Here is a 26,542-nt window from a genome sequence, read left to right as displayed (position 1 = left end):
AATAGCAGGTTCATTAATGTGGGAGTTGTACTAAAATTATTCAAAAATTTTGGCCATGTTTCATAGCTCAACCCTACTCCCACTCCTTCAGGGGGACACACACCACAGTTTAGAAAACTCTATATTATTGCATTTCTAATAGTTAAGCAGCAAATTTAAGATAATTTGAGGAAAGATTAATAGCTAAGGGAGTTCAGCAAAGTTTTTATATAGGAGGTGACTTTGAAGGACGTTACAGATTCTAAGAGAAAGAGCTGAAGAGAGTTCATTTTATGGATAGGAGAAATGATGGAATATGATGGAATTTGAGGAACAACATTTCAGTTGTTTGGCTGAACTCTTAAATATATAAAGAAAAGTAGTGTCAAATATGCCTGAAAAGATCATTTATAGTTTGTCCTTGAGGAAACAAGAAACTACACTGAAAAAACTTGATGTTTAGGAAGGTGAAGTTCTGAACCTTAGTGATTCAAGGATTTCTTTCAAAAGAAACAGGTAAGTTTGGAGTAAGGTCAGGTATAGGTGAAAAGACAATGAATTCCATTTTGGACAGAACAAGTTTAAGATGTTCAAAGGTCATTCAGTTAAAGGTATCAAAAAAACCAATTGGTGATTGATCTTAATCAAAGGTGATGGAATGCTCTTCAAAGTGGGAGATAGATCAGTGATGTGGATAAAAAGTGGGCCTTGAGTGGTGTCCATGCTTCTGGGAATGGAAGCCACTTCCCTCACTATTATTGAGGGATTCAATCACAAACAATATCTGTGGCTATTTAGCAACTAGAGATGGGTAAGAACATACTGTGACTTTAAGAACTGTATCCTAAAGATAACTTGCATTTGCAGAGATCTCTAGGCCCACAAACTGGAAAGCCCAGGAAAACATTCCCAATAGTGCCTCAAGACTATAATCATGTGTTAATATGAAAATACGCTGAAGGAACTACAGGGTTTAAACAAAATTTAATTTAAAAAAAAAAAACAACAAATTCTTATTGATATTCTTCATTATTAAATTATTTACTTAATTTAATCATTATTAAATTATTTTATATTAATTTTACTAATCTTTTTAAAAGTGCAATCAAAATTTCTCACAGTATCTTTGTCCTCTCTCCTCCTTTCAGAGAGCTAGCTCACATAAATGAAACTCCCATCTCCTGCAGCAAAACTGACCAGTACATTGAAGTCTGAAAATATGTGCAATTTACCAATCTGTGTACCTCCCACCTAGGCAAAGAAGTATATGTGGGCTATCTTCTATCATTTCTTTGGAGACATGCTTCTTTAAAATTTTGTAACATCAACTTTTAATTGTTTTGTATAGTCATTGTAAATATATTTTGGCTTTCCCTTTACTGCATGCCAGATCATGTAAATCTTTTCATGTGGTTCTGTAGTCATATCTGTATATCACAAAATTTTTTGGCTTTTTCCTGATCAAAGCAGTTACTTAATTTCCAATTTTTTTTACTACATCAGACTTTTAAAAATGGCATTTGGGTGGTCATTGAGAACTGGGCTTTGTGGAATTTATTGGGATTCTTTGGCAAAGGCACTTAGACATTTATCTTCCCCATCAAATGCAGAGAGAGAAGTTGTACTAGTTTAAAAAATCTTAAAGGAGATAGTTGTGAGTAAATGAAGGCCCTGGTATGGGTTTGGGACAATTTGGCCAGTAGGGCGAGAGAGGAATTCAGGATGAGTACTAAGTTTTGAGCCTTTGGGAATGTGGTGGGTGAAAAATGAAATAATTTGTTATTTCTAGGCTATGCTGAAGATCAACACAAGTTTTCTCACAATTGTACAACTTAAACAATTTAAAATCTTATCTGAAAACTGTCCCTGTGCATATTAGTCATTGTTTTCATGTTCCTTTGCTTATTTACAGATTTTTGGGAGGCATAGCATACTCCACTTTTTCTGAATTTAAACTATTCAATTTCTCCCTTCCAACTTGAAAATTCCCTCCTCTTTCAACAGATTTTAAGTCAGACTACCTAATGTTGTATTGCTTCTTTTTTATTGATTGGTCTTATTTGATTATTTTTAACTTATACAAGTCTTTCCCCTTCATTCAAAGTCCAGTTCTAAGCTAAGGAAGGAGACTGGCCCTTTGTTAGGCAATTGTCATGCATTGTTTAATATGCTTGGAAGTTCAAACCTTTGTTTCTTCAAGCATTTAATCTTTCTCCTGCTACAACTGGGAGGATAGTATTGCCCTCTTCAGGAATAGGAAAGGGGATGGAAGCAGGATTTAAGAGAAAGATAATGAGTTCTTTTTGGACAAATTGATATCTATTCACTTGCCACATGTCTTTGGATTTATTTGCCAAGCAGTATATGAGAAGGTATTAAAATCAGGCTAAGTTTTTTCCCCCCCAATCTATTAGGAAGGTTAAAGAGTGTGTGTGTGTGTGTGTGTGTGTGTGTGTGTGTGTGTAAAATATTAAAAATTCTTAACTTATTTGACAGGAAAAGATAATGATGAATATTAAAGGGGATGTGGGAAAATTGGGACATTGATACATTGTTGGTGGAGTTGTGAACTGATCCAAACATTCTGGAGAGCAATTTGGAATTATGCCGAATTAGCTATCAAACTGTGCTTACTTTGACCCAGCACTGTCTCTATGGGCTTATATCCCAAAGGAGGGAAAGGGACCTGTATGTACAAAAATGTTTCTTGCAGCCCTTTTTGTAAAGGCAAGAAACTGGAAACGGAATGGATGTCCATTAATTGAAGAATGGCTGAATAAGTTATGGTATATGAATGTTATGGAATATTATTGTTTCATAAGATCAGCTGGATGATTTCAAAGAGGCCTGGAGAGACCTATAGGAAATGATGCTGAGTGAAATGAGCAGAACTAGATCATCGTACATGGCTATCAAGATTATGTGATGATCAATTCTTATGGACATGGCTCTTTCCAACCTCATCCAATGAGATGATTTAGGCTAGTTCCTGTAGACTTGTGATGGAGAGAGCAATCTGCATCTAGAAGGAGGACTGTGGGGACTGAATGTGGATGACAATATATTTTCACCTTTTTTTGTTTGCTTACGTTTTATTTTCTTTCTCACTCTTTCTCCTTTTTGGTGATTTTTCTTGTGCAGTGTGGTAATTGTGGAACTATGTATAGAAGAACTGCACATGTTTAACACATTGGATTTCTTGCCAACCAGGGAAGGGAATGGTAGGAAGAGAAAGAAAAAAGACAATTTTTAACATTTAAGGGTGAATGTTAAAAATTATCGATGCATGTTTTGAAAATAAAAGCTTAAAAAAAAAAAGTCCTTAAAACTCCAAAAAAGGGAACATAAATATACATAGAATACAAAAAGGATACTATATGAAACAATAAGAATCTTTGATTCATATTATGTATAAAGTACATAAAGGTTTGTTTGTCTTTTGTATATATTAAAAATATCTGATCTTTTGATTTCTTTTGTATATGTAAAACAGTTTCAGAAGAGGAAATAGAGTATTTAAATAGTCCCATTTTATAAAAAGAAGCTAGGAACATAGTAAAAGCTTGTACAGCTTGCATTCCTGTCCACGCTCCTACCCTCTAGGGAAGAACCCTCATGGTTTGAGACCCAATGAAATCTGGCAAATGGATGTAACCCATTATAAATCTTTTGCTTGTCTGTCTTTTATCACATGTTGTGGTAGACACCTTTGCAATACCAGCAGCAAAAGAGATAGCCCCAATGGTCACTGAATTCCTTATACAAACATTTGCAATTATGCGTGTGCCACAAGCAATAAAAACAGATAATGGATCTGCATATTCTTCTAAACATTTTGCACACTTTTGCTCATAGTATAAGATTTTACACACCACTGGCATACCTTTTAATCCTTAAAGTCAAGCAATAGTGGAGAGGAGAAATAGCGATATTAAGACACTCCTCCAAAAACAAAAGGGGGAGCCACAGGTAACCCTAGAGAACTTCTAAATTTAGCTCTTTATACTATTAACTTCTTGATTTTTGACAAAGATGCACTAGCAGACAGATTTTATAACCTACTGGAAGGGCAGGGTCCAATGCAAGCAGTTCCTCTATCTTTAGATAATCACCAGGTGATATGGAGAGACCCAAAAGTGGTGAATGGAAGGAACCAGATAGGTTAACTGCTTAGGGGACGGGGTTTGCTTTTATCTCTACAGATGGAGAAGGAATCAGATGGGTGCCAATGAGTCCTATTTGTCTTGTACATAAGAGAGAGAGATGGAGAAGACCTAAGAAACATCTGGTGGTTTCCAGAGGAAACCTGCTAACAATATTTGGTTTGGTGTTCTCACCTTCCTGAGAAGTCAGGGAAGGCTTGATCACCTCCTTTTTGGTGTTTTCACATCTCTTCCTGAGAAGTCAAGGAGGGTATGACCACCTGTGTTCTAAAACAAATTAAGTGGGAGATATAGTAGAGGGCTGAAACTCTGGAGAAGTATACTGGAAACAAGGTACAAAGTAAGTGGAACTGATGAGATGATGGCTCTCAAGTTCATATATATATATTTAGTACTTAGTATGGCAGTGGCTCTCTAGTTCCCACATACTGTGTACTGTAATGATGTAATTGTAATAGGGTACTTAAACTAGGGACAAAGTCAGACTCAGACTACTGGAGGAGACTAGGTCAGACTATGACAGACACAGACTGTGTAAGAGACAATAAAGACTTTGGACTCTATTCTTGTCCATTCTCGTGGTGTCTCTCCTGTTGAGACCAAGACCCTTCTGGAGGACCTCCAGAAAGCTAGTTCTATTACAAATAATCTTATTTTCATATATATCAGATTAATAAAACATTCTTATCAATTTGAGATCACATACCTGATTCTTTTTCCAATTGTTACTCAAACACATCCTGTGGAATGAGAATAAGCTTTCCTTTGCTCTAAATTGAAAACTGCTCAGTTAGTTGTTAATGGACTTCCAAGTAGGCAACAATTTTTCCAAAGGATTCCATGAGCATAAATGAATACTGTAGTTTATAAAAGGGAAAATACTGTTAAAACATTCACCAAAAAAATTCCAAAATGGGGTTTTGCCCTGAGAATTATGAGCTTTCCCAAAAATCACTGTTATCATGGATAGTGACTTTTTCACATAGTAACAAGGCCTATAAACAGTGTCCCATTCTAATCTTCTTGAAGTTCTAAATTAAAGCCCTAACTCATGGAATTGTTTTAAGGATCAAATGAGATAAGCCCTATAACTATTTGTAGGAGTCAAAACCTGAGTCTGGATCGGAAGACAATACACTGGTTTGACTATCTTTTATGCAATTATGATGTCAAAATAGGTGCAAGTTAAAAGTTGCATATTACTATTTAATGAGACACAAGAAGCCAAAGTTTCCTTGTGAAATTGGGGTATTACCTAAGGATGATTATAGTTTCCAAAATAAAGCTCAATGAGGGAGAAAACAGTATAGATAAAATTTGAGGAAGACTTAACTTCAATTTAAATCCACACATTAATCCATCTCGTTTGCTTAATGGAGGAAATATTTGAAGAATGCCAAGTAATAAAGATCAGAGGACCAGAAAATGAAAGATGAGAAATTAAGGGGCTAGGATAAAGTGCTGTTTGGTAGAAGATTTTTGACACTTTGCTTGACTGAGAATGAAAAGATAACCCTCTACGTAAAGCTTGGATAATCATGTGAGATATGATAGGATTATTTGTATGTTTATTTGATATATAGAGAACTATATTCTATATTATGTTAAGTTTGGTATTAGATTAGAGACAGATTTCTCAGTAAAATCAGTAGTCTTTGATATATTAATTTTATTTTTTTTTCTGTTTCTTTTTAAATATATTTTTGTTCACTTCATAGAATTAGCTCCCAATTACAAGTAATAAAATAAATTTTTATCAGTCATTAAAAAAATTTGAGTTCGAAATTCTTTCCCTTCCTTGGGAAGGCAAGCAATTACACATATGAGGTCAGGCAAAACTTTTCCATATTAGCCATCTTGAAAAAAGAAAACAGACCACAAGCCAAAAAAGAAAAAAGTATGCTTCAATTTGCATTCAGCCTTCATCAGTTCTTTCTCTGGAGATGAATATAACTTTTCATCTGGTTTTAGGAAGTTTTAGCTAATTGTATTGTTCAGAATAGTTAAGTCATTCACACCTGTACAATATTGCTGTTACAATGTTCTGATTCTTCTCATTTCACTTTATTTTAGTCCATAAACACCTTTCCCAGTTTTTCTGAAACCATTTTGCTTTTCTTGTAATACAACAGTTTTCTATCATCATACAGCACAACTTATTCAGCCATTCTCCAACTTATGGACATCTCCCCAATTTCCAATTCTTTGCCATTAAAAAAAAAAAAAAAAAAAAAAGCTCTATTTTTGTACATATGGGAGATATATTAATTTCATGAGGAAGTCTGTTAGTAAGGAATCTTCTTTTTCACAAAAACAAAGATATAAAGATTTTTCCTGCTAGCTATTGTTTTGTATACATGACAGAAAGTACAAATGACAACACTTGATACATAAATCCAAATTAATTCATTCCAAATTTATGGTTATTTATTCCTCTTTACTCCAACAAATCTTTCCATTTTCTCCAAGTTTCACTGCACCACTGGCCACCAACTGTAAAGCAGCAGGAAATGCTTTATGCTCTGCTATTTTTACTCTTTCTGATAAAGTTGCAACAGTGTCATCTCTCATTACTGGGACAGCCTCCTGAACAATAATTTGTCCAGAATCCACTTGTTCCTACAAAGAAAAAAAAAGCTGCTTTCAATATATCCAAAGCTAACTTTTAGTTAATACAAACTATTTATATAACCTTAAAATAGTTCATTTTTAAGAAAAGTAGACTTACAGCCACAAAATGTACTGTACAACCAGTGATTTTCACTCCAGCTTCAAGAACCTGCTCATGGGCATTTGAACCCTTAAAAGAAGGGAGTAATGATGGATGGATGTTGAGTATTTTACCTAGTAATCAAACAAAACAAAAAACTAGTTAAAGAGTTTAGACTTCCTATGCTCCTCATGTAGAATTGTACTGCTGAATAGCTCAGGGCCCACCACATGCAAGATGATTTTATACTAGTTACATATTTTACCAAGAACCTATTTGACACATACTATAAACTATATACAGAACTAATGCTAATAGTGCTATAATTGAGTCATTATTTTAAACAGATTTCAACAATCAAGAAACTTGCATTCTTATGGAGGAGAAACTGCAACATATAAAGAAATTTCATTTGATCCTCACAAAAGCTTTGTGAGCTGGGTATATTGTTATTCCTATTTTACAGGAACTGAGGAATACAGAAGTTAAGTGACTTGCCCAGGGTTGCAAACTCAGATACTTAGTCTGGGGCTAGATTTGAATTTATTCTGACTCCATGATAAGAGCTATATCTAGTGTCACACCTAGCAATCTAGTTAGTACAAAGATATGGAAATATATGAGGTAAGTGGATGGGTAGTTAGATGAAATGCCCAGTTCAAAAAATGGTAAGAAGGTCAGTTTGACTGTAACACGAGTACGTGATGAGACAATATGAAATAAATCTACAAGGGCAGATTTAGATAGATTAAGATTATAGATTTCAAACTGTATATATAATTTATTCTAGGGCAAGAGGAAAACTATAGGAGATTCTTGAACAGTGGAATAACATGGCTAAGACATAATTTAAGAAAGTTATTTTGACAGTGGGGTAGATGGATTAGCTAGTGAAGAGACTGGAAGGAAGAAGATGGACTGAGAAGTTGAGGAATTCTTAACAGTCTAAAAATTGAAGAGATGCAAAAGATGTTATGGAAGTACAAGTGCCAAGACTTGTCAAATAATTAAAGATGAGGAGGGAAAAGTCCAGGATAACTCTAGGAGATTGAAAGGGGAGGGATTTCAACAGAAATAGGGAAGTTAGAAAAAAGATGAACAGTTGTAGATGTAAAAATAATGACTTCTATTTTGGATACAATGATTTTGAGATGTTTAAGGAAAACCAACCAGGGAAAAATTAGAATGATTACTGAGCAGTTACAGCCTAACTGAGAGATTAGGTAACACAAAACCCAGTATAGTAGACTCACTTGGGAGTTGTGAAGTTTCTTTCAACACTGCAGGATTATATAGGCGATAAATGGTGGGTGGCAAGGAATTCAAGAATAGAAAAGAATATATAGGAGTGGTTAACTCTCTTTTCCTCTTCCTCCACCCCCCGCTTAGTTTTCTCTCTCTCTCTCTCTCTCTCTCTCTCTCTCTCTCTCTCTCTCTCTCTCTCTCTCTCTCTCTCTCTCTCTCTCTCTCTCTCTCTCTCTCTCTCTCCTTTTCCCTTCTTCTCTCTTCCTTCTTCCTCTTTTCAAACTATAGTTAAGAAGTCAAAACAAGGAAGGCCAAAAAAGGAGAAAAAGGAACAGGTTGAAGAGAGGGTGCAATGAGGATGAAGAATTGGGTTAGGAGGAGAAAACTTGAATAGAAATAAAAGAATGGAACACTATCTTTTGAAGAGTTGGAGTCAAAATTTCAAAGTTCAGACTTATGCAAATAGAGAATAGTTATAGATGATATTGGTAAGATTAGAGAGGTGAAACCACTTCTGTGTGTAATTAAAGTATAGTTACAGATACAGAAACTGGAGAAGTTAAATAGGACCCAGGATGTGGTGAAAAATCACTGGGAAGCTGAGTATATGAGGAGAGTATCAGAAGTAAAACTTTCTATATAGGGAATGTATATATAATTACTATTTTCCCTGACTTTAAAGCAGTGAAATATGGTTTCTAGACTTTGCTTTGTAATTAATTAACTATGTGGCTCTAGTTAATTCATTTAATTTTTCTGGACTTAAATTTGTCAAAATGTATATATCTGCTCTTATTCCCCCCATATCAATTCAGCCTTCTCACATAATTTAAATAAAAAGTCTGACAATTTCAAAATATTTCTAGGATTTTTGGTAGAAATGAAATATCACTGAGCATATAAACAAACAAAAAATCCCTCTAAATTTATCCTAATTTTAGAAAAGTAAGTAAGTAATAAGTAGCAGACCAAGGGAAAATGAGTAGTTGCACTTATACAGAAATAAAATACTATCACAAATGTTTCACCTTATATGATGCATTTCCAAAAACTTAATACCACAGATTGCTTTTTTAGGCTAATATGTTAAATAAATAAACTGCTTACCATTCCATTTTTGGACAAAAGGACCAGACAAAATTCTCATGAATCCTGCAAGACAGATTAGGTCAACAGAGAACTCTTCAAGAACACTGTCAATTTCACTGTCAAATTCTGAACGACTTTTATATAGCTTATGATTAATTACCTGTAGAATAAAAGATAGTACATAAAAATAATATATTTCAAAGGTATAATCAAGTCTTTAAAACTGACACATACTACAATTACACAGGTCATGATCAAACATTTTACTGAGGCATGAAAGTTACCTTAGTTGTTTTTATTTTTTTTTTTTTTGAGGATAACAACATAAGAGAATAGAAAGGCATTAGGTATTAGGACCACTCACTGCCGATCTATTGTTCTTTTTGATTAAATTCAATTAAAACATATAATCAAATTATTAAGGAGAAAAGGAAGTGGGGATATAAGAATGAAAAGCAATTATACTACAGACTCTTAAAAGATCTTATCAATTGGGTGGGGGTGTAGTAGTTAGATAAAACATTTGCACAAATTAGCATGACTACCATATGAGGTAGAATGCAAAGTCCACAAAAGAGAAATACATAAGATATTGGGAGAAAATTCCTAGAACTCTAGGACTAGTTTGAGGACTGCCTCTCAGAAGAGGAAATGGCTAAGACATTCAATTGTGGAATTGGGGCTGACATGGTGGTACAAAAAGATCTAGCTGAACAAGTTCTGAAGGATATACACCAGCAAGAAGAGGAAGCCTGAATGTAGCAAATTCTAGTTTCTATTTCTTGTGTATTTTCCCATCTAGGACCTACTCAAGTATCATTTCTTCCATTGAATTTCCCTAAATAATGAGTTCCAGATTCTTTTCCCTGTCTCACAAATTCCATTAGAGATAGATTTGATAAGTGTTTCACCCCTACATTTTAAAGGTGACTAAATGTCAGAGAAATTGACTTGCTCAAGTTCTGGGTATTAATGTCGGAAGATGAATTTAAATTGAGGTCTTTCTGATTCCAAGACTCTATCTACTATATCATACTACCAGAAGAAATATGAACAAAGCATGGAAAAATGACTGGCATTCCCATGATTTGGGAATAAGAGTAGGCATAGAAATGAGAAGTTATATGTTCAGATTAGCTAGCTGGCATATGTATATGGGCACAACATGTCCATGCAATAAAACTGGATGGAATCACTAAAACCAAAACTTTTACTTTTTCCTACACATAAAAGGAAGTCCTTGAAGGAATTTAAGGAGGAAAGCAAAACAGACTTGTGTTTTGGGAAAGGAAGAGACTGACACAGGTATATTACTTAAAATGAAAAACTATTTTTAAACAGTCTAGGTGAGAAGTTCTGAGAGACTCCAGAAGAGTAAAAGCAGTGTGTATAGCAAGGAAGGGATATGTTTGAAACATACTAAGGAGATGTGGATAGACAATGGTTTCTGTGGGGAAAAAAGATCTGAGAGTTTAATTACAAACATAACCTGAATAAACACGGTAATATAAGATATAAAAGTTACTACTATCTTGGGCTGCATTTTGAGTGGGGTACTGTTCAGAATATGGTAGGTGATAGTCTGTATTCTGTTCTAAGCACATTTTTGGGAAGACATTAATGGGCAGGAGAGTGTCTAGAAAAGAGTATAGGCTATCTTAGTAGATAAAAGTGCCTTTGGGTAGAGGCTGTCAAATAATGGTGGGATAAGGATTTGTTGGGGAAAGTGTAGAGGGGATTTTCAGATACAGGTCTAAAATTCCTCTGATGACTGCTATCCGATGATCAGCTTAGCCAAGTTCAGACAGATTCAACACCAGGAATTTGACTACTAGGTAATAAAATATCTTTTGGTCACAACTCATGAAATCATCTACTAAGGTATGGAGATGTTTTGATTAGTACTGGTAAGGGTATTCATGCCAAATGACATCAGATATCTTCTGAAGTTGATAGCAAAATTCTATTAGTCAAAGATTGAAATCATTATCACTTAATCAAGAAGCATTTATTACAGGGGTTAGATGAGATACAAAGAGAAAAAACTGAAATAGTTCATTTTAGTAAGGCAGAGGGGAATATAAATAAATACTAACATATACAAAGTAATTTTGGTGGAAAATAGCGGCTAAAGGATGAATCAGAAAAGGCTCCAGGTAGGAAGGAAAAATGATGCTTAGCTATATAGTTTAAAAAAAAAAAAAAAAACCAGCAAAAATTCACATTCCTTGTTGGAGGGGATGTGGGGAAAACTGGGACACTAATGCATTGTTGGTGGAGTTGTGAAAGAATCCAACCATTCTGGAAAGCAATCTGGAATTATGCCCAAAAAGTTATCAAACTGTGCATACCCTTTGATCCAGCAGTGCTACTACTGGGCTTATACCCCAAGGAAATACTAAAGAAGGGAAAGAGATCTGTATGTGCCAAAATGTTTGTGGCAGCCCTTTTTGTAGTGGCTAGAAACTGGAAAATGAATGGATGCCCATCAATTGGAGAATGGTTGGGTAAACTATGGTATATGAATGTTATGGAATATTATTCTGCAAGAAATGACTAGCAGGATGAACACAGAGAGGCTTGGAGAGACCTACATGAATTGATGCTAAGTGAAATGAGCAGAACCAGGAGATAATTATACACTTCAACAAAGATACTGTATGAGGATGTATTCTGATGGAAGTAGATACCTTCAACAAAGAGAAGATCTAATTCAGATCCAATTGATCAATGATGGACAGAATCAGCCCACACCCAGAGAAGAAACACTTGGAAATGAGTGTAAACCGTTTGCATTTTTGTTTTTCTTCCCAGGTTATTTTTACCTTCTGAATCCAATTCTTCCTGTGCAACAACAACAAAAATTCGGTTCTGCACACATATATTGTATTTAGGATATACTATAACATATCTAACATGTATGAGAATGTCTGCCATCTAGGGAAAGGAGGGAAGGAGAGGAAAATTCGGCACAGAAGGGAGTGCAAGGGATGTTGTAAAAAATTAACCATGCATATGTACTGTCAAAAAAAATGTAAAAGAACTCAATGTGATTCTATGGTACTTTGTAATTCATAACCACAGTGAGCAGAATGGCAACATTGCTTGTTTATTCCATTTGTGTAACCCAATAGTATTAAAATTAAACTTCATAAACAAAAAAATTCACATTCCTTCTTTTTCCCCTCCCCCACTAAGAAGAAAGGAAAACAAAATTTTTGAGACACATAGTCAAGCAAAACAAAATTCCACGCTGGTTATGGCTAAGAAATAAATGCCTCATTTTTCACTAAGTCTTTCACTTTTCTATTTGGAGATGAGTAACATTCCTAGTCCTGTTCACTTCACTCTCTGTCAAGGTTTCTCTGCAATCTTCTTACAGTACAATAATGTTCCATTACATTTTTGCCATCTCAATAAAAGCTCATTTTTCGAAAATAGATGGTAAAGATAAAACCTTTTCAATTCCTCCATCTGCATTTGCTCCTTTCCTTGTTAAGTGAGATATAACTTTGTATTCTTTCTGTGTGCATATGATTCTTTGGTTTTATTACCTACTTTAGATGAGAAGTTCAAACTTTTAATTCCAACCCCCCTTTTTTGCACACGTCTAGATCTATACCTTGGTTATGTGAGATAATTTCCCTAACCTTTCTTTCCTTTGTCTCTTAATATATTTGTCTTTTCAATTCTCAGATGATGAAATTGAAATTATATCCACTCATATGAAAGAGTGTTCCAAATCACTACTGATCAGAGAAATGCAAATTAAGACAACTCTGAGATACCACTATACACCTGTCAGACCGGCTAAGATGACAGGAACAAATAATGATGAATGTTGGAGGGGATGTGGGAAAACTGGGACACTAATACATTGTTGGTGGAATTGTGAAAGAATCCAACCATTCTGGAGAGCAATTTGGAACTATGCCCAAAAAGTTATCAAACTGTGCATACCCTTTGATCCAGCAGTGCTACTACTGGGCTTATATCCCAAAGAAATACTAAGGAGGGGAAAGGGACCTGTATGTGCCAAAATGTTTGTGGCAGCTCTTTTCGTAGTGGCTAGAAACTGGAAGATGAATGGATGTCCATCAACTGGAGATTGGTTGGGTAAATTATGGTATATGAAGGTTATGGAATATTATTTAGCTCTGTAAGAAATGACCAGCAGGAGGAATACAGAGAGGCTTGGAGAGACTTACATCAACTGATGCTGAGTGAAATGAACAGAACCAGAAGATCACTGTACACTTCAATGCCGTATGAAGATATATTCTGATGGACAGAAATAACTACACCCAGAGAAGGAATACTGGGAAGTGAATGTAAATTGTTAGCACTACTGTCTATCTACCCAGGTTACTTACACCTTCAGAATCTAATACTTAATGTGCAACAAGAAAATGGGATTTACACACATATATTGTATCTAGGTTATATTGTAACATATGTAAAATGTATGGGATTGCCTGTCATCTAGGGGAGGGAGTAGAGGGAGGGAGGGGATAATTTGGAAAAATGAATACAAGGGATAATGTTATAAAAAAAAATACTCATGCATAGAAATACTTTCTTAAGTTTCCCAATTTGACTCTATCACCCCCCAATATGATTTATTTTTGTTGATTCCTTTATGACTATTCATTTATGTTTAACTTTTTATGTCTTAACTCCTGTGTTCAAACTTAAAATTTCTATATAGTTTTGGCATTTTCATTAGTAATGCTAGGAAGTTCCATTTTACTAAAGGTACACTTTTCTGGTGCAGAATTATACTCAATTTTACTGATTAAATTATTCTTGGCTATAAGTCTGTATCCTTTTTCTTCTGAAATTTCTTATTCTAAACTCTGCTCCTTCATGATGATAACTACTAAACTGTGTGTGATACTACAGCTCTTTGCAGCTCTTAATTCTTGATTTCTGGCTTCTTGGGGTATTTTTCTTTGATCCTGAAGCTCTGAATTATGCATATCATTTTCTTAGAAGTTTTAATTTGGGGGTTTCATTTAGGTTGTGGCTTGAAGATTCTATTTGTACTTTCCCCCTGGTTTCAAGAGTTCTAGACAGTTTTCTTGAAATATAGTGTTCAAGGCTCTTGCTTTGGACATTGCTTTTAGGTCAGTTCATAAAATTATTTTCCTCAATCTGTTTTCTAGGACAGTTGTTCATGGTGTGAGAAGCCTTACATTTTCTTCTTCGTTTTTTTGAAAAGTCTTTTGACTTTATTTTAGTATTCTTTCCTGTCTCAAAAGAGTCCCTAGTTTCTATTTAATCCATTCTAATTTATGGGGAGTTTGTTGCTTGAGCAAGGTTTTGTACCTCTTATGCCAAATTGTTAATTACCATTTTCAGTTCTTTTTTCCACAGCTCTCATTTATTTTTCCAATTTTCTTCCTCTCATGCTCTTATGTCATTAATAAAACCATTTAAGTCTTCTTTAAAGTTCTCCCCCCCCCCAAGTGTGTGTCTTAAGTATTACTATTACTGTATACTCCTAAAGGAGTTATTTCTCTGCAAGGTTCAGTGTCTAAAATTATTGCTGTTTGTTTCTGAATCTATTCCTTTCTTCGTAAACCATCCAGAGCCTCCCTACCCTGCAATATCAAACCTGGACACGGCAACAACACTTGCAGGTGGCACCTATCCCTATTAACATGTTTTGATACCTTAGTAAGGGTTTGGGACTACTGCTTGATCTGTTCAATATTCGAATCCTAGATGGGAATGCTTCTCATATGTGGTATTCAAGGACAGATCGTCTCTTGAAGAGTGTTGAGCCCTCTTTGTCTCCCTATAAAGATGTGGACTGGAAAAATGATTTATTGTGACTTTGTCTTGCATTTCCCCTGGTCTGTTGGTCAGAGATTTGGGGTAGGATGGTGGTGGTAGTTCCTGTACTACTTTCTTCTCCTCCAACATCATGGCTTTGTCCTTAAGACTTTAAGGAGGTAAAAATTCTAACACATGGAAGTAATCTCCACTCTTCAGTTTTAAGAATGCAAGGGCATAAGACTGACTGTATAAAAGCTTGGAAAAAGAACATGGAACTGTGTGAGAACAGCAAGTAGACCAGTATATCACGAACATAAAATGTATAAAGGGTAAATTTGGAGAAAAATTGACTAAAGTCAAATGATGAAAGACTTTAAATGACAAACAATGGAATTTGTATTTTATCCTGGAAATAATGTTGGGCAGGTATGTGTTTCTGACCTTAAAGTTAGAAAACCTAATGAAAATCTAGCATGAGACATTTATTAATTATGTGACCTTATGCTCTATATACCTCAGTTTTTTCATCTGTAAAATAGGAATAAAAAACCTCCTATCTCACAGGATTGTTTTGAGGATCAAATGAGATATTTGTAAAGCAGTTAGTATAGAGCCTGGCACACAGTATAAGCTATTAATAAAGGCTTGTTCTCTTTTCCTTCTTCCCTTCTATATCTCAGATTCTACCTTGTTGAATAGGAAGTAAAGTCAGATCTTTGCTTTAGGAATATATCTCTGGCATCTATGTTGATGACTGATGGAGAGGAAAGACATGAGAAAGGGAGAGACTATTTAGAAAGCTGTTACAACAGTTCTGATGTTCAGGATCTGAATGAACTAGGGTGGCTGTTATATGAATGTACAAAAGGAGATGGATGAGAGAGATACTTGACAAATGATTGGTTATAGGACTAAGGGAGAGTCACTTGATAATCTCCCCCTCTTCCCCAACCTCAACCAATGCAAAAAACAACCAACCTTAGTAGGAATACCAGCATTTTCTGCTTTTTCTAGCCCTGCCACTCCAGCTTTGTTAGAGATAACAACAACAATTTGTGCACAGCTAGTTGGTTCCTGAGTACCATTTATTAGGGCTTGGAGATTTGTGCCTGAAAAAGATGGAAAAAATGCAAATAAATCTATTTGTACAAATTTATAAATATGATCCTTTCTGCTCAGTTAATAAATATGATTTATTAAATAGTTGTATATGTACTACATATGATACTGTGAAGATAGATTCAAAAGCAGTTATAAATTTTCTAAGAATCTATGTCAATTTCCTATGAACCACAGATAAAATGGGTGATATTTTCCTATCAGGACACTATGTTTAATAGCTGAAAAAATGCTATCCAATGTGCTTGCCCTACTAAGGTAACTATTTTACTGAAGAATGAATTTAGTGAATGATAAAAATACCTGGAATATTTCACTTCTTATGCTTAAAACATAGAAAAGAACTGTTGATATGACTGTATCTCCTCAGCTCTTCCAATTCTTTAATATGATTTTTATGTTTGGGTTATCATTATCAATCTGGAGTTTAATGTGATGTAAAATGTTGTTTTGAACCTAATTCTGGCCAGATTGCTTTGCAAGCACTTTGTCAAATAGTGAATTCTTAAAAATGTATAAATGATTAATGAGGAATTCTTATTAAAAGATTTAATTTCTCTGGGCTTCAATACCTTTTCCTTTAAGATGTGAGGGGTCAAACTATTTGACTAGGAAATGAAGAGATTAGAGTTGTATTTCTCAGTTCTAGCACTCCTGTCTGCAACTGGTAAACAACTCTAAAGTAAAAAACAGTATATACTCTTAATTATCAGTATTAGTAGTTACATATCTATTATCTTCAAAATAAAATACATCAACAAAACCCTAAAATTAAAAGACATGCTAAAGGGCAGCTAGGTGGCGCAGTGGATAGAGCACCAGCCTTGAATTCAGGAGGACCAGAGTTCAAATCTGGTCTCAGACACTTAACACTTCCTAGCTGTGTGACCCTGGGCAAGTCACTTAACCCCAGCCTCAGGGAAAAAAAAAAAAAAAAAAAGACATGCTAAAGCTGTTACCCCAAATTTAAAATCATCAGAATTCAGAATTTCAAAAGTTCAGTGTTAGTTCAATCTGATGATGTAAAATACTTTCCCTTAATTCTTTGCCAAGTTCTAATTTCTTTCTAACCCTTTAGTTTTTAACAGTCTTATTAATTGCTTTCAATATACACAGGAAAATAAACCTTACCTGTTCCAGATATTAAGACAGCTACTTGTACTCTCTTTGGTTGGACACTAAGGCAACCCTTTAAAGATTCATTCATTAATGAGACTGATCCATTTCTTTGCATTGTTTGAATCAAATGATTGACTTTCACACGGGAATAACCTTTATTTAAAAGTCACAAAACAAGAGTAGAAAAGTGGCAAATTAGTAAGACTACTAGATGGCAAAACTTATTTTATGTTAAGAGAAACTTTTTCTTCTAAAGTACTTTCTTTTGAAGACTCAGATGCTAATATTTAACCTTATAAGCATTATAACCAATAAAATTACTAAGATGTACAAATACTTAATTCAAAGGCCACCATTCCTAATAGATATTTTCTCAATCATTAACTTTTACCAAAATGTTTAGTTGGTAGATTTTTAGTGGATTTTTTCTCATTTTGTCAAAAAATTTAAGGAGTTATCTTCAATTTCTGTGCTTCCTTTTTCTAAACTGTTGTGCTCCCCTACCCCCCAAATTCATTAAAAAACTCATTTCTTTCCCCCCATTTTCTTCTCTTTTAAGATCTTTTTTTGAGAGCTTTCTGAGCTAAGGTTCTCTGTAACTCATATTCCTCTCTGAGGCTTCAAGGCATTTTGCCTTTGCTCTCCTCTTCTGATCTTTTCTGACTCCATAGTGGCTATCCATGACCAGTATTCTTTTAAGCTTTATTGTTCATAGGGCATAAGTGAGACTGTCCCGCCCTTCCTCTGCAGCGTGACAGGCTCACTGAATGTGCTGGGACTGGTGGTGCTATAAGCTTCCCCACCACATTGAGTGTTTCTGTTGAAGTCTCATCTGCTATGTTGGAGTTCAGGGGCTCATAATTTACCTTCTATAGCTGTGTTACAGCTGGTCTGCTGACCCACTGGTTTTCTGAACTAGTGAACAAGGAGTAGCCAACACCACTATTTTTGGTTAAGAGCCTTCCACTAGAATCTATGCTCTGGGTTTCCTTATGCCTCTGGGATTGCATTCCCCTCCCACCCAATTGAGACAAGACCTTTCCTAAAGTTCTTCTAAGATATCTTAAGCTGAAAAATTACTCTATTTAGAAGATTTGTGGGTTCTGTCACTCAGAAGCTTGATCTAATGCTGATTTCAAGGGAATTTAGGAAGAGCTCAGGAGCTCAGAGAGAGCTCAGGGAGAGCTCAGCTCCTGTCTACTTTACTCTCCACCATCTTGGCTCTTCCCAATAGTTGGTAGTTTTTAAATGTACATCCCAAATCTAGTATTGATAGGAGTAGTTGTCTACAGTCATAATTTTAACATAGAATTTATGTATTAGCCACATACTGAACTATTTAGTGAGAAAAACAATGCATTAAAATATCTTTTGAATATTTTTTTGCATTCTTATTGATAAAGCCTGCAGAGCCTTCTACATTACAGAGTAAAATAACAAATTAAGAGATAAAACCTGTAGGACAAGTAACTACATTCCCGATTATCCAAGCTTCCTCTTCTTGCTGGTGTATATACTTCAGAACTTGTTCAGCTAGATCTTTTTGTACCACCATGACAGCCCCAATTCCACAATTGAATGTCTTAGCCATTTCCTCTTCTGAGAGGCAGCCCTCAAGCTGAAGCCATGAAAATATTCTAGGGATTTTCCAGCATCGAGCATCTGGCAAGAGGATAGAAATGCCATATCAGATTAGTGTTTTGCATATAAAACATGGGATTATTTACATTTATAGATATACAAGTATATAATAAATATAATTAGGATTACTGAAAATAAAGCATAAAGTACTCCTCAGGTTGCCATTTAAAGCCCTTTACTGTCTGGTGTCAATGTGAGGTTATGGTTCTAGCACACTTGCTGTTTCAGTCCTTAGCTGTAGTTATCTTGAAAGAAATGTTAAAAACTAAGCATCATTCACTAGAATTCAGAATTCATCATATTGGATAGGAAATGATATAGGATAAGGTTAGAAACAGACTGCAGGGCAAGGGGAAGGGCTTTTAAAAGCCAAAGGATTTAGGGAGTGATATGGCAAGATCTACACATGAAGGAACTACACAGGAAGAACTAGAAGATTAAGTAGAAGACTGCAGTCTCCCAAAGGAGAGGTGAAGAGTGAAGAAGGCCAAGATTAAGAAAGATGGTGACTACATGAATAGAGAGAAGGGGAAGGAAGCAAAAGATATGGAGTTAGAAATGTCAAGAATTATACATTGGGTATCCTCAGAATACTAGAGTTTAGTGAGGAATTGAAGAGCTTGCCAAGATGACACATTTTGGTTTTAGAAGAAAAAATGTGATGAGATCAGAAACCAGTGATAGAATAGAGAGCAAAAGGGGGAAATAATTTTTCTAGATATTTGGCTGTGAAAGAGACAGGGTCTAATGAGGATTACTTAAGGGTAATCTTGGAAATGTATGAAGGCAGTAAGAAAGCTAAGAAAAGGAAAAGATTGAAAATGGAAGTGTGGCTTATATGAAAGAGTGTTCCAAATCACTACTGATCAGAGAAATGCAAATTAAGACAACTCTGAGATACCACTATACACCTGTCAGACCGGCTAAGATGACAGGAACAAATAATGATGAATGTTGGAGGGGATGTGGGAAAACTGGGACACTAATACATTGTTGGTGGAATTGTGAAAGAATCCAACCATTCTGGAGAGCAATTTGGAACTATGCCCAAAAAGTTATCAAACTGTGCATACCCTTTGATCCAGCAGTGCTACTACTGGGCTTATATCCCAAAGAAATACTAAGGAGGGGAAAGGGACCTGTATGTGCCAAAATGTTTGTGGCAGCTCTTTTCGTAGTGGCTAGAAACTGGAAGATGAATGGATGTCCATCAACTGGAGATTGGTTGGGTAAATTATGGTATATGAAGGTTATGGAATATTATTTAGCTCTGTAAGAAATGACCAGCAGGAGGAATACAGAGAGGCTTGGAGAGACTTACATCAACTGATGCTGAGTGAAATGAACAGAACCAGAAGATCACTGTACACTTCAATGCCGTATGAAGATATATTCTGATGGACAGAAATAACTACACCCAGAGAAGGAATACTGGGAAGTGAATGTAAATTGTTAGCACTACTGTCTATCTACCCAGGTTACTTACACCTTCAGAATCTAATACTTAATGTGCAACAAGAAAATGGGATTTACACACATATATTGTATCTAGGTTATATTGTAACATATGTAAAATGTATGGGATTGCCTGTCATGTAGAGGGAGGGAGGGGATAATTTGGAAAAATGAATACAAGGGATAATGTTATTAAAAAAAATTACTCATGCATATATACTGTCAAAAAAATTTATAATTTAAAAAAAAAAAAGAAAAGAAAATGGAAGTGTTGGAGGTGGGAAAATCTAATGGAGAAAATGGGACTGTACAAGATGAAGTGCACATGTATAAGGGCTGGCCTTGACAAAGACCAATCCATTATCAGAGAAAGAATAAAAGGAAGAGAGAGGGTATGAGATATGAGGGGGAATGTGGCAAGGAAGGTTTGAGGAGGTAATAGTTTGTGAGGGAGTAGAATTAAAAGTTCAGCTTTGCTAAGGTAAGTGTCTAGTTGAGACTATTTAACATAAATTTGAATTGGACTAGATATGTGATATCTTTAGCTCCATTCAGGAAATTCAAGATTGATAAGGGTGGGATAATTTAGGTTCAGAATCGGTAAGGAATTCTACAATGGAGGACAGCATTGGAACTGAATTTGGTTAACTAGACTGAGAAAGAAGGAAAGTGAAATTTTAACAAGCCAACCAGAGAATTTATAACAGGCTGGAATCCTAGAAGGAAGCTCCCTTCCTAGGTCTAAGTAGCAATTCTGCCTAATGATCTAAGATAATTCTACCCTGAGGCCAAATCCCTCAAGGCAACCATAAATTTTTTTTTTTTTTTTTTTTGACTGAGGCAATTGGGGTTAAGTGACTTGCCTCAGGTCACCCAGCTAGGATGTGTTAAGTGTTTAAGACCAAATTTGAACTCAGGTCCTCCAGACTTCAGGGCTGGTGCTCTATCTACTAAGCCTCCTTGCTGCTCCAAGGCAATGCTAATTTACCAGAACTCTGTCCTCAAAGATTAATTTTTCCACTATCTCAGTTTGATTCGGAACCTCAGATACCATCATTTAAACTCTCCCCACTGACTAATTTTATTCATCTTCAACCACCCACCTAATGCTCTACTCTAAAGTGGAACACTCATCTATTCTGTTGTGCTCTGCCCCAGAGGTAATAAATTAGCTTTTATCTCAAATCTTTTCTTTTCTTTTCTTCTTTTCTCAGTCTTTTTGTACTCACTGAAACTGTTTTCTTTTGATGACAACTTTTCCAGTACTAAATGGTTATAGTTGCTTCAAGTGTCTTCGCACCCCATTTCATATCTACTCAGCAGTCAAATAAATCTTAGTTAAGCACAGGTTTGACCACATTACTCCACTGCCTATTCAAATTGTATGTAGTGCCACAGTTCTCTTTTAATGTCCTGACCCAGTTTCCCTAATTGTTCTATTTAGTTACTTTGCCTCAGGTAATAACCATTCCCTCTTAAGGTTAGGCTAAAATCTTTATCCATTTCAGACATCAATAGAATTATCAGGAGGCTCTCCAGTACCTCCCCCTCTTAGGTGCCTGCCTCCATTATGTCATCCTCATCCTAGGTTCCTCCCCCCATTAGGTCACCCCCCTCAAAACCCATTATGCCATAGTTATTGTAACTCAATAAAAGAATGTTGTTATCTGACATTCAAGGCTGGATTCTTTTGAGACAACAGTCTCATTCAGCCCTGGAACCAAACTATGGATCCATTTGGTCCCAGTAAATCTCCCCCATTTAATAAATTATTGAATTGTCCTCTAACTCTGTCTTGCTCAGTTTCTCCAGCATTACAAAATAAAGTTCCACTATACCCAAAGGGTTATCAAACTGTGCATACCCTTTGATCCAGCAGTGCTACTACTAGGCTTGTATCCCAAAGAGATCTTAAAATGTTTGTGGCAGCCCTCTTTGTAGTGGCTAGAAACTAGAAACTGAGTGGGTACCCATCAGCTGGAGAATGGCTGAATAAATTAAGGTCTTTGAATGTTATGGAATGTTGTTCTATAGGAAATGATCAGCAGAATGGCTTCAGAGAGGCCTGGAGAGACTTACATGAATTGATGCTAAGTAAATGATCAGACCCAGGAGATCATTATATATGGCAACAAGACTATACAATGATCAATTCTGCTGGATGTGGCTCTCTTCAACAATGATGTGATTCAGACCAGTTCTAATAGTCTCGTGATGAAGAAAGCCATCTGCACCCAGAGAGGAGCATGGGAATTGAATGTGGAGCATATCATAGTATTTTCACTCTTGTTTGCTTGCATTTTTTCTCATTCCCCCCCCCTTTTTGATCTTATTTTTCTTGCGCAGCATGATATTTGTGGAAATATGTTAACATATATTGGATCACTTGCCAAATTGGGGAGAGGGTAAGGGTAAGGGTGGGAAAAAATTAGAACTTTAGGATTTTGTAGGGGGTGAATGTTGAAAATTATCCATGTATATATTTTGAAAATAAAAGCTATAATTTTAAAATAAATCAAATAAAGTTCCAGTGGTTCCCTATCACCTTCAGGACTGAGAGAAATTCCTTTAGTCCAACCCCTGTAGAAAGTCACTCTGAAGGTCACTCTGAGATTGTCCCAGCCCTCAAGAAACAAGCTCTTCAATATTGGGTGGGACTCTACCCAACTAAGAGATCTAACTAGTAAGTGAAAAGAGAATCCAGATAGTGCAGGTTCTTGCCCTAGAAAAAAGAACCTTTCTCTGTCTTTGTACTTCCCTGGAATTTAGGATGACCCAGCTTATGAAATAGAAAACCAACCAGAATGGTCCCACTATCAAGACTGCAAAATTGGGCTAAGTCTCATGATTAAGCCACCTTCTCAGCAGGAATTGAAGACTTCCAAACCACCTCCTCATTAAATGTCCACCAATCTGGGTTGATTCTTCCCATCCTCACTTTTTTCTTTTTTTTTTTAAATCAAAGTTTGATTTTTCTTTTGTCAGGGGCATCCCCTTTCAAAAAAGCAAGGCTTTCAGGCTCCCTAAGGGCCTGTTATATATTCTGAATCCTCCCTAATGCTCTACTAGACACACAACAATGTTCTCTTTTGTTTTATTTTGCTTTGTATTCCTTTTTGTTTTTCTTTTTTCCTATTAAAAAAAAATAAATAAAAGGTTTTCAGACTTTTCATGGATGTGTCTTTGATTACAGAGAGTAGCTACTGACAATAATACTGATTATCAATTGGTAATCAATAAGTCAATTTATTAATTATCAGTAGCCTAATTATTAATTACCAAGAAACACTCAGATTTTTTCATTTCATTTCATTTCATTTCATTAAAAGCCTTTATAATCTAGCTCCTTTCCAACCTTATTGCATCTTACGTCTTGGGGACAATTTGATGGCAAAGTCTGGAGACAGCACTGGTTTCTGGAATTAGGAAAACCTCAATTCATACCAGGGATCAGATACTTAATTAGTTGTATGACTGGAGTCACAAACTTGCTTGCCTAAGTTTCCTCATCTGTAAAATGGTAATAATAGCATTTAATTCCCCTATAAGATAATAATTATAAAGAACTTAGCCTAGTGGAAGATATATAGTAATAATATTTATATACATGCCAACTTTTATTACCTAACATTCCTCCATATACTCTGCAATCCAGTGAGTAGTCTCCTTGTTGTTCCTTACACATTCCATACATGGGCTGGCTATTTCCATTAGCCGTCTCCTCATGCTTGGAACATTCTTCCTCCTCTCTTTCCAGTTTTTAAACCTTCAAGTCTCAGCTAAAATCTCACCTTCTGGAAGACTCTCCTGATACTCCTTATGCTGGTGCCTTCCCTCTGAGAGTACATAGCAATTTGCATGCTGTACCCCTCTTTTAGACCATGAGCTCCTTGAGATAGACTTTTTCTTCCATTCATTCCATGTTCAGCATGTGACACAAAAGTAGGTACTTAATAAATGCTAATTGTCTTGATTTAACTTGAAGGAATTAGTAGTCATGATGAGAGCCAAGAATAGTATTATTAGAAGGGGTAAAGCACAGAGAGAGATTTTAATAATAGATCACTAGAAAGAGGAACTGTCAGGATAACTGGAGATCCAGTGACGACAGGTCTTGTGTGCAAGAAATATCAATATAAAACAAAATAGATCTGTAGTTCATTGGTCAGAATAGAAACTAACCTATAAAAAGCATATACTCCAACATAAACTTCATGAAATTCCCAAGAAAATAAAGGTCATATATCATAAAAGCAGTTTTCTACCGCTGCACACTTCAAAAATACTGTTATTCTCCTTACCTAAATCCACCCCAAGTGTCTCTGGAAGAACTCGAGGGATGTTTTCAAGCAGTCCTCCTCCAGTAATATGGGCAAAAGCCTTAACATGCCCTGAACGAAGAACTGGTAGCAATGTTCTGCTATAGATTTTGGTTGGATTTAACAACAATTCCCCTGGTAAGAGTGAGATAAAAGACAGTCCCATTTAAACACTGAAACATAAGACAGGTGGATTGTAAAAATTAAAAGCAAATAGCTCTTTAATGCCATTATTTTATGGATAAATTCATAATTCAATTATATAAGTAATACTTCATTCACATTTTAAAAGCCTTAATATATTCAGCAATTTACCTAGAGTTTGATTACCACATCCATCAGGAGCTAAAGAGGAGAACTGGAAGGAAGATTTTTCTACAATCTTCCTTACAAGGCTGAATCCATTGCTATGAATACCAGAAGAGGCTATTCCAATGACAACATCTCCCTCAGTGATTCTGTTCAGTTGAGGGAGCTTTTGATTCCGCTCCATGGCACCAACAGCAAAACCTGCAAGGTCGTATTCTCCAGGAGGATACATGCCAGGCATTTCAGCTGTCTCACCTCCTAGTTAAAGGAATATATGAAGATAAATTAATGAAATAAGGAAATACTTATAAGTGACCACTTTGCCATTTAACCCACTATGTTCTCTTTCTATATATATATAATACATAACTACCCAAAGGGAATTAAGTACCTTAGCAATTGCTTAATTAGAAAACATTTGCAAATATTAAAAAATTTAAGAAACTTAAGAAATGATTTAAGGAAAATGGCATATGCTATAAAAATTAAGAATTTTTATTTATGTATCAAACCTACTACTTTTTTTTTTCCCCCCTGAGGCTGGGGTTAAGTGACTTGCCCAGGGTCACACAGCTAGGAAGTATTAAGTGTCTGAGACCACATTTGAACTTGGGTCCTCCTGAATTCAGGGCTGGTGCTCTATCCACTGTGCCACCTAGCTGCCCCCAAACCTACTACTTCTAAAGGGTTTATTTTCTATAAGCAGAATGGCAGGATCAGATTTAAGCAAATGCAAATATCTACATCACCAAACAATTTTTGGGATAGAGGGCACCAGTAGTTCAGGAAGAATCAGGACAAGTCTCACTCAAGTAGTAAGTAGATTTGGGGGAAGTCAAGGATTGGTACCTGGCTGAAGTGAAGGAGTGCCTTACTGGAATAGGGGAAAGCCTAATTAAAAACAGAAATAGAAAATGCAATATCAACTATAAAGATTAGGAAGTAGATCAATTTGGCTCAAATTTAAATTATGTAAAAATGTATGCCTTTTAAGGTTCCTTAAAGGGCTTTAAAAGCCAAAGGAGGGAATTCTATTTTATGCTACTAATTATAATCTAAGGACAATGGGTAGCCATTGGAACTTTGATGACAATCAAGTACAACAGTTCCGACAAGAATTAGCTTAATGGTTTTTGAGATGTTATTTTGATATATGTCAGAATGAATACTAAATTGCTTATAAGCCCAAGAGAGAAAAAAGTTGTAGCCAAAAAGATTTTAAAAAGCAGTACTTGCACGCTTCAATATTTTAAGAATTCCTGATTTTGTCAGTGAAATACTTTTTAGAACTAAGTTAAACTTCATAGGGAAACAAATTATTTATAAGATCAAGGGAAATGATGGAAAAAATTACAGTAATAGCAAGCTCTCTTCAACAATGAGATGATTCAAACCAGTTCCAATTGTTCAGTGATGAAGAGAGGATATGGGAACTGAGTGTGGACCACAACATAACATTTTCATTCTGTTATTTACTTGCATTTTATTTTCTTTGTTTTTTTTTTTTCCCCTTCTTAATCCAATTTTTCTTGTGTAAGATAACTGTATAAATATGTATACATATATTGGATTTAACATATATTTTAACATATTTAACATGTATGGACTACCTG

The 26,542-nt window shown here is 35.4% G+C and overlaps 1 protein-coding gene across 1 annotated transcript in view; it reads right to left on the bottom strand.

Moving 5' to 3' along the window:
- Positions 1-5,796: 5,796 nt before the first annotated feature.
- The window catches only part of GART (phosphoribosylglycinamide formyltransferase, phosphoribosylglycinamide synthetase, phosphoribosylaminoimidazole synthetase), a 44,969-nt gene continuing 24,223 nt past the window's right edge, over positions 5,797-26,542 (bottom strand). The window contains 8 exon segments of the mRNA XM_074300711.1: positions 5,797-6,761; positions 6,871-6,986; positions 9,205-9,346; positions 15,946-16,076; positions 17,218-17,358; positions 18,661-18,867; positions 24,603-24,755; positions 24,936-25,187. Coding sequence (XP_074156812.1) covers positions 6,570-6,761; positions 6,871-6,986; positions 9,205-9,346; positions 15,946-16,076; positions 17,218-17,358; positions 18,661-18,867; positions 24,603-24,755; positions 24,936-25,187 — 1,334 coding nt within the window. The 3' untranslated portion in view covers positions 5,797-6,569.

The sequence above is a fragment of the Sminthopsis crassicaudata genome, chromosome 3, assembly GCF_048593235.1.
Source record: "Sminthopsis crassicaudata isolate SCR6 chromosome 3, ASM4859323v1, whole genome shotgun sequence".
Lineage (NCBI taxonomy): Eukaryota > Metazoa > Chordata > Mammalia > Dasyuromorphia > Dasyuridae > Sminthopsis > Sminthopsis crassicaudata.
Note: the sequence above shows the minus strand (reverse complement) of the source record. Positions and strands in the feature narration are given on the sequence as shown.